The sequence below is a fragment of the Cucurbita maxima genome, unplaced genomic scaffold (assembly GCF_002738345.1).
Source record: "Cucurbita maxima cultivar Rimu unplaced genomic scaffold, Cmax_1.0 Cma_Scf00159, whole genome shotgun sequence".
Lineage (NCBI taxonomy): Eukaryota > Viridiplantae > Streptophyta > Magnoliopsida > Cucurbitales > Cucurbitaceae > Cucurbita > Cucurbita maxima.
The window spans coordinates 56,594-65,720 of NW_019272175.1; the positions used below are offsets into that span (position 1 = coordinate 56,594).

Genomic DNA, 9,127 nt, shown 5'->3' on the forward strand with positions numbered 1-9,127 from the left:
CTAATATAGTATTAGAATTATGCGCTTAACTTAGTCATGTGAATAAAATCTACGAGTATCGAATAAAGAAGTTGCGAGACTCAAAGTGTAGATAAAGTGACTCAAGTGTCAAACAAAAAGTATACTTTGTTCGAGTGTTTGAAGTCGAAGGAGACTTTATGGAAGACTCTATGATGTACTTTGTTGGAGCAGAGCAGATAATGGTCAAGAATTATCGGAGATAATCCATCATGGGTTTATAAGGATCTGATATCAAATTCCACTCTCCCTCTCAATCATTTCTTCAATTTTATCACTTCACTTTATGTTCTTAAGGCTAATTATGAGTGCCCTTTTGATCAAAATGCAAGTGAAATGCTTGGAAATAAACCCTCATAGATCAAAGTTGAAGCTCTACTTGCCATCAATCTTCTATCATTATGGTTTTGAAGTAAACTAAACTGAATTTGGTACTAACCCAACCTTTTTCATTACAAAAGTTTTGAGGTCAATGTTGAGACTCACTAAATAACTACAATTTCATTGACTTCCAATATCAAAAACAAAGCAAAGCAGGATACTTTTGGGTCACCATATCTCCCTGATATAAACTCGGTTATCATGGCGGCGATGGCGTAGGAGACGTCGGAGGCCTGAAATCTGGATACTGCAACCAGAGATACAACAAGGAGAAGAATTAGAGGCTGTTTTTATCATGAATGTCACTGACAGTCAACAAAAACATGATCAAATTTCAAGTTTGGGTGTTAAAAAACATGGCTTGATGTACTGTTTTTTTAGATTCAATCCACAACTAGGAGAAGATCAGATATACTCATGGAATTGAGAATTACAGAAGGATATGGAGAAAGTGGCCTCGAGATTGGGGGCGATGATTCTGCTTTTACTTCTTGTTTCGCCTCCACCGGACTTATCTCAGGAGCAGCCTCTGCAACAGCTTCTGCTTTGTGTAGAGGGGCAGCTTCAGCTGAGTCTGCTGGTGCTGGAAGTGCCTTGCTCGTAGCAGGTAATGGTAATAGAGCCTTTCCAATATCCTGCAATTCATAAGCAGTTTTGATTGGAGAACTGAGGAGACTATGAGATTCACAGAAGTATGCAGATTCAACAGAATGTATGAGTACCTTCAAGTCGTCAACCAGTCCTTGTGGGGCAACCTTGTTGTTTAAGAGCTCATCAAGTTCTTGTATTGTTTTCTTCCGATCCTATGGCCAATTGATTGAGGTCAAGCACAATTCAGTATCCAATCCCAGTGTCAATATAATTAAATGGCAATGCGGAATAAGAAACAAGTTCCCACAAGAGGCAGGTAATAAGTAAATGATCATGGAAAATGATAAGGAGCCATATGTGAGATCCCACGTTGGTCGGAAAGGAGAACGAAGTATTTCTTGTAAGAGTGTGGAAATATCTCCCTAGTAGACACGTTTTAAAACTATGAGGCTGACGGCGATACATAACGGGCCAAAGTGGACAATATCTACCAGTAGTGGGCTTGGGCCTGTTACAAATGGTATTAGAAGCCAGACACCGTGCAATGTTTTAGCGAGGACACTAGGTGGATTGTGAGATCCCACATTGGTTGGAGAAGGGAATGAAGCTATCCTTATAAAGGTATGGTAATCTCTCAGAGGGGAACGAAGTCGTCCTTATAAGTGTATGAAAATTTCTCCATAATAGACGTGTTTTAAAACCGTGAGACTGACGGCGATACGTAATGGGCCAAAGCGGACAATATCTACTAGCGGTGGGCTTGAGCTGTTAAAAATGGTATCATAGCCAGATCCCACATTGGTTGGAGAGGGGAACAAAACATTTCTTATAAGGACATGAAAATCTCTTCCTAATAGACGCGTTTTAAAACTGTGAGGCTGACGGCGATACATAATGGGCCAAATGGGCCAAAGCGGACAATATCTACCAGCAGTGGGCTTAGACTGTTACAAATGGTATCAGAGCCAGACACCATACAGTGTGCCAGCGAGGATGCTAGACCCCCATTGGAGGTGGATTGTGAGATCCCACCTTGGTTGGAGAGAGGAACAAATTCGACATTATATGTAGTGTTAATGAACACATCTAGGATGCACACATCATGAGAAAATTGAACTGTCACAGCATTTGGATACACACATCCAACTCACCTCAGCGTATAGGAGTTTCTTGCTCACAAACTGAATAATTGCAGCTGAACCCAGAATCTCAAGAACAGTTTCCATCTGTTGAAAAACGTGATCTAAGACATCATTATCAATTCTCTTTTAACTGTGTCATAGCCAAAGGATATGGACCAACCTCAGTAAAAGCCACTAAACCAATTCCAGTAGCTGCTACAGCAAAAGCAGCAGCAACAGCAGGAAAATCTTCAGAATCCTCCTACATGTAAATTTCAACCAAGAATCTAGTCAAATCATCTTTAGCCAACAAAACCCATCAGAAAGTTAACACAAAAAGGAACAACTTTTGAGCAAAGAACATGAAGAACATTGACAAGTTATGAAATTTATGCACTAAAACAATCATGTTTTTCATTGTAACCATTCATATGTAGAAAAATGGATTGAAATAGAGATGCGTACTCCAAGTGCACCAGCAATGGCATCTGTTAGACTGCCAATACTCAAAGGTGACTTTGGTGTTAACCAAGGAAGGCCACTATTCTGCACAACACACAGATTCAAGTCAAAACCTCCTAAAATATACTGAAAGAAATCCTTGAAATGCAAATACACAAAGAAGAGTAGTGATAACCGTCCATCCTCGAGGTCCTTCCACACCATCTTTAATGGCGAAAGCAGCTTTGAATCCATTGACAGTGACCAGCTCTGCAACAAGTTCTGAGCTCCCATCATATCTGTCTTGCAACAAAATTTATATCATTTTCAAACAAAACATGCTTACATTACCTAAAAATAGTTCATTCGTATAGATTCTTGCTTTACTTTCTAAACTAAGTTAACAATGATGAACAAGAATGTTATGAATCATGCAAAGTCTTACTTGTCTAAGATGAACAATGTGGTGTTTTGTGGCTCCTTGAACTTCAAAGCAAGCTTCTTCAAGAAACCAGGCTTATCTTCACCTTTGTAAGGAATGGACACAGGCTTTTTGCCCAACTTTTGAATATCAGGGCTACCCACTTTCCTAAGTTCAACCGGCGCTCTAATATCAAGTAGCTGAGTATTAGCATCATCGCGCAATTTCACATAAGCAATTTTGGCGGATTCAACATCCCATGGCTTAGATTTCCCAGTAAAAAGAGAGAAGAACAACGGGAGTGCCAAAATGGCAGCACCACCAACAACGATTCCAGGATTCTCTGTCCCAAAATTTATAATCCCATCAAGAACCCCATTTAAATCCAAGTCCCCCGATGAAAAAGTGCTCACGGACTGTTGGAGAGCTTCCTCGTACGTAATAGCACCCGCAACCCCAGCATTAAGCACTGAAGATAGCAGCACTAGACTTCCATGAAAGGTTCTTGATGAACAAATCCCTTGTGGGGTTGGTGAAATTGTGGGAAACCCGGCAGCATTTGGCGATTTGGAGGAGGAAGGAGATGGGAGAAAGGGGATTTTCTTGGTTTCTCGTTTTCTATCGGAAAGAACAGCCAAAGGGCTCAAACTTGCTGCATTGAGGGCTTCCATGGCATAATTCTGAGCAGCAAAAATAGAGTCTGGTGCTCAAAAAATTGATGAAAAGGGTTCAACAACCATAACAAGTGAAGGGTTTATGCCAAATTGGTTTCTTTTGGTGGGGATATGGTTGAATGGAGGGCAAGGCGTGAAAAGAGATGTCATGTAATTGGGCTCTTTTTTTTTTTCTTCAGACAAACAGAGTGCTGAGTGGAAATCTGCAACCAATGGGAAGACGACATGTAGCAGGATGAATTGTGGTGGCTGAGATGTGATTGTGTGGCTGAGAATTAGAGTAGAAAGGTATGAGCGTTTGGTTTAATCCCCATTGGAGCTTCTCTGTGAAGCACTTTCAGTACAGCAGTACCGCACAGGACGAAGTTATGTGGTGGGAATGGGAAGAAGAAGGAATGCACGTACAGAGTTTAGTACAATATTCAATTACAGTAATTGGTTGGTTATAAGATAAAGATGGATTAATTAACTTAATCAAGTGCGCTTAAAGATACTGTTGCTTGTTTGGCCTCATATTTTTCTTCTACTAAAACAGTCAAATTTCAAGAACAAGATGGAGGTTTTCATGTTTACTTTCTAAGGCTTTTAGGAGCTTTTTCGTTCAAGATTTTGTTTTGTTTATGATGTCGGGAAATCAAATACTAGTTTGGGACATTAAATTGAGTTATGAAGTTAGGAGTTAATAAGTTGATATTTGGGACTCCGAGTTCTCTGAAGTCTGAATTTAACATATCTGACTACCTATGAAAAAAGACATTCAAGCAAGTGATGCATAACGAACGTCAGAAAGGAGCTGGAGAACGAAAGAAACATTGGTTGAAACCGGAGAAAGAAAGAAGAAAAGAAAAACGAAGAAATCAGGCGAAGAAGACGAACCCACAGGTTAGACTCGGATCCTGTCAAAATCAAATTGAAAGTTCCAAAACTAAAATAAAATAGAATTGAAAGTTCATCGTCAAAGAAAAAAAAAAAAATTAAGATAGCAAATAGAATTAAGATCTTACTACTAAAGAAAAAGGGTCCAACAAACATAACAAGATTTTGGTCAACCACAGGCCCCTGGTGAATCTGTTCATGATCCTATCTTAACTTACTCACATTTGCTCGCATAGCTCTTTAAGCATAGAACCACCAATGTATAGTTTTGCATCAATCAGTCATAAATTAGTTGAAGCCTCAAAAAGGGTGGAAAAGTGAACAAAACTTTGTGGTGGTCTCCCAGAAGCAGGTACAGAAACGCTGCAAATTTGAGACGTATTACAGAAGATCAAAAAAGTAGTCCAAACCTTGCCCGATTTCCCATATCGAGATGCCGGTTCCCAACGATCGAGCTGCCTCAAGACGTGTGGAGATTGATTTCAGCGATGGATAAAAGACTGCGTGCTTGTTTTGATTGTTATCAGTGTACAAGATGAAATGTTCGGCACTGATCTCCTCCCACTGCACCAGAGGCTTGTACTTTCTTAAGACAGATTGATAATCATTTCCAGTGATAGCTCCACCTCCTATTAATGCAGCAAAATAGAACTGTTGTTATAAAGGGGCATTCTTGAACTAATGGGAATTCTTCTACAAACAAAACAATCTCCAGACGTCAAATAGTTCGTTTATGCTTCAGATAGATAAATGTTAGAAAAGGCACATAAAAGATAGAATGATTTCTACCTCCTGAAAGCCTGTAATCATAGCCATAGAAGTTGATTCCAAGAAAAATCTTGCCAGCCTCGAGTGGAAGAAGGCTGTTGTCCTTGGTGCCAAGTACTAGCCGTAACGCTGAACGAATCCAATTCATTGGAGCATTGGGGCCTGGGCTATGAGGACTAGAGTAATCATAGGTCATCAGCGAGAAACCGTCCACAGCACCACTCAAGCTCTGCATATCTTCTGGCCCAAAATCCTGGTTTTCCAGTTTCTCGGAATGAGGTGGACCAATGACATACACCAGTTGTAACGGTTGCTTAGAAGATCTCCAGCTATCAAGCTCTGAATGCAGGGCATTTCCAAGTTGCTTAATAAATTGCAGTGCCTGTAATAGGGAGTTAAACAGGTCCCTCAGTTATCCAGTATCTGAAAGATGCATACACACATGCAGTTCGACAGCCTCATCTCCAGGTAGACATCATTGAAAATATAAAGAAAAGGTTAGAAGACCAATGGTGGCCATCATAGCCACCTATGTAATTAGAAAGCTCTCATGATATGCAACACAAAAGCCTAAGCGATCATGCTAACTAGTTTCAATCTTCTTTTGTTTTTCTCTCGAACTGAGACTCAAAGTCAGGAAGGACTCCACCTATCTAACTATTCATTTTAGAGCTGTAAATAGAAGAAAGCTACAATCTCATAAAGCTTGCAGGCAAGGCGTTGAAAACCTCTGCTCTTGGTTAGCATCCAGACTGCCTTAGTTAGTTACATCCCTCAGGGTTTAACATCCAGAAAGTCACGCAGCGAGCTATCAAACAATCTGTCATGAAAACCATATTACAAGGTGCATCTAAGGAAACAGATGAAGGACAAAATCTCAAGCCCCATGTCCCTAGACAAAATTAACTTCTTGTTGAAAGAAAGGACGAACAATAAAACCAGAAGATATAATGACACAGGTAAGCATAAAATAAATAAGCATTTAGTTAACCAAACAGAACCAAGAATGACATCTTGACAGATGTGACACAATGTAGGCCATTTATAAATAAAGACATGTTTCGTTTCTTATGCGGCAGGTAGTATCCAATATCTTCAAAATAGGGAAGGAAACTGGTTACCGAGTTCCTCAGGTCTGGGTCATTCAATATCCCATAAGCAGCCCACCTCGACCAGGATTCTAGCACAACACCATCATAGCCCATCTCCCTGGATAAGAGGAAAGAAAGATTGTGAGAGTTATCTGCAACTGCAACATGTAAGCTAAACAAAATAGACTCTGGTTATGAAAATATACACACTTTTAAACCAAAATGATCTGACGCATGAAATTGGGTAGTAACATAAATTTGTGAAAACAACCTTAAATCTGAAATTTATAAGAGCATCTAGTGTGTTCTTACTTGCATTCTGAAACAATTAGATCAATAGCTTTGTCCTGCAGCTTCTTCTTTCTAAGCAGATCTGTAGGAAGTGCTTCAACAACCACTCTAGGCAATACCTACTTCAGAATTACTGAAAGAATTAAATGACCCATCATCCGTCCAAGCTCAAATAAAATGATTTTAAGATTACTAGTCATGCATAAGAGGTACATTCAAAGGTGAGTCTTTAATCAAAATTCCTTGAACAACCTGACATTTGTCAGAATTTCACAATCTGCCAAAGGCATTTCTCCTATGTGTTCTTTGATCCTACAGAATTCCAACAACCCTTCACAAAATATAACATAAATCCAGGATTGATTAAATATAACAGCCCATCCAAACCCATTGCTAACATATATTGTCTTCTTTGGACTTTCCCTCAAGGTGTTAAAACACGTCTGCTAGGGAGAGGTTTTCACACCCTTGTAAGGAATGCTTCGTTCCCCTCTCCAACCAATCTGGGATCTCACAATCCGCCCCCAAGGTGTTAAAACGCGTCTGCTAGGGAGAGGTTTTCACACCCTTGTAAGGAATGCTTCGTTCCCCTCTCTAACCAATGTGGAATCTCACGTTAAAGCTTCTTCTAATGAATTTGTTTATGTTATATTGTGAGAACTCATATTTTGCTTCTAGTGCTACTTGGACAATAAAATTATGCATCCTTCATCGTACCAGTGCATCTCCAGCCAGTCTGAGCTCTGAGATCCATCCTTGATCAGCATTGTGTCTTCCCTCCAACACTAAGCGGGAACCTTGACTGTATCAGAACAAATGTATAAGTATAACACAACTATTAGCAAAATGAATAGGGAAGATAAACACAAGTATAAGAAAGTAGAAACAAAACAAAACTATAAGAACTAGCAAAGAATGTTGCTAATCGCTTTCATGTGTTTCTGTGCATAAGTACACAGCCAAAAAACGAGTAAAAAAAATCATCATCATTTGCGTACCTCTTCAAATCATACCACACCGGTGATAAATGTGTAAATTTGGAGTTGAACCTTTTTGCTATATCATAGCCCCTGGAGTTCCTGCACAATTTAACATATGAACTTCGCTAAAATTTAAAGCTGATAGATTAAGAGTTTTTAAGATAGGAAAAAGAAAAGAAAAGGAAGAAGGAGTTTCCAGGCAGATACCACGGCGTAATATAAGCAAGCACAGGATAATCATAATGGCGAGAAGTATTTTCAGCGACGTTTGAGTGCTCCTGCACAAAATAGAAGCCCTTGACAACTGAATAACCTACTCGCAGAAACAAATTAAACGAACAACGCTATCCTCTGTCGGATAACTAGGCACATCAAAGAGAAAGTGAGGAATGTGCCGATCTCAGAAAGTAACAAATTAGTAAAACCTAGTGACTAAAGCATTGTACAGTATTTTCAAAGTAGCTGAAAATTCAAAGAGACAGAGAGGCATTTAGCAACTCCAATAATACATACAGCTAGAATTTCTTGATGGTGGATATCAGTCTTTACGAGGCCCCGTTCATATACAGATGCGCCAGAAAATCCCCCACTATTAGTGTATCTGTAATACAAGAGAGCGGAAATGGCAGGAGATATGACAAAGAAGACCACGAAGATGACGATAAGCCTCCGGTCAGAGGAGGAATCGCCGACGATTTCGAGCTTGTCAGAGGAGACATTTTGGCTTTTCCGGCGAATCGAGACAGCTTGGCGATCCCGCTTCTTGGCCATCGGTGACGACGAGCTACTGGCAGTTCTGTTGACCCAGTGAACCAGATCAGACCAAAACGGCTAAATTTATTTGGAATAAATCTTAAAATTGGTTTTTAATGCCTAATTTCCTTTTATTATATAAATTTTATTGAAAAAAATGTAAATAAATATTAAAAACAAATATACAATATAAATATTCTACCTAACCTAATTTCTAAAAACATTAAAAAAAAATTATAATTTAATATTTAACTTAAAATCCTATTAAATATAATGGTTCATTGGCAAATGTAATGGCAAGATAAAAAAAAAAAATATAAAAAAACCAATTTATTATAGAAATATATATATATATATTTTTATAGGTAAAAAAAGCAAATGGAGACAAAGACGGGACAAGGAATGCAATCTTCGTCTCTGACCCGTTTGTTTAACATGAAGTATATCTCCTTATTTCATTTAATCCGAGATTTCGAACTCGAATGATAAATGAACATTTCTATAAACCAATAATGAAAACTATTTTTAAGATTTATCAAAGATAAGATCGACAATAAAAATATTAAAAATTGATTTTAAAATTTTAATTATATCTAATTAAGATTTAAAATTTGGTAAGTTAAGAAATTAATAATTGTGGCATTAGTCTTTGAAATGTTATTTTTTTGGATACTAAATTAATTTTAAATAGCTCACGTTGGTTTTTTTTTTTTTTTTTTTT

At 38.4% G+C, this 9,127-nt stretch overlaps 2 protein-coding genes across 2 annotated transcripts; both read right to left on the reverse strand.

The window, feature by feature from the left end:
- Positions 1–381: 381 nt before the first annotated feature.
- On the reverse strand, positions 382–3,921 carry LOC111473769 (rhodanese-like domain-containing protein 4, chloroplastic). Its single transcript, XM_023119176.1, has 8 exons — positions 2,998–3,921; positions 2,749–2,851; positions 2,577–2,657; positions 2,293–2,373; positions 2,142–2,216; positions 1,122–1,202; positions 834–1,034; positions 382–646 (listed from the first exon to the last, which is right to left on the reverse strand). Exons 1-8 carry the CDS (start codon positions 3,642–3,644, stop codon positions 599–601), a joined length of 1,317 nt encoding a protein of 438 aa, XP_022974944.1. The 5' UTR covers positions 3,645–3,921; the 3' UTR covers positions 382–598.
- Positions 3,922–4,634: 713 nt separating this feature from the next.
- On the reverse strand, positions 4,635–8,488 carry LOC111473770 (chitinase domain-containing protein 1-like). The gene is made up of 8 exons (XM_023119177.1): positions 8,167–8,488; positions 7,861–7,931; positions 7,672–7,752; positions 7,391–7,475; positions 6,695–6,792; positions 6,413–6,500; positions 5,313–5,673; positions 4,635–5,152 (listed from the first exon to the last, which is right to left on the reverse strand). The coding sequence occupies exons 1-8, from the start codon at positions 8,422–8,424 to the stop codon at positions 4,905–4,907; spliced, it is 1,290 nt and encodes a 429-aa protein (XP_022974945.1). The 5' UTR covers positions 8,425–8,488; the 3' UTR covers positions 4,635–4,904.
- Between the last annotated feature and the right edge of the window lie 639 nt (positions 8,489–9,127).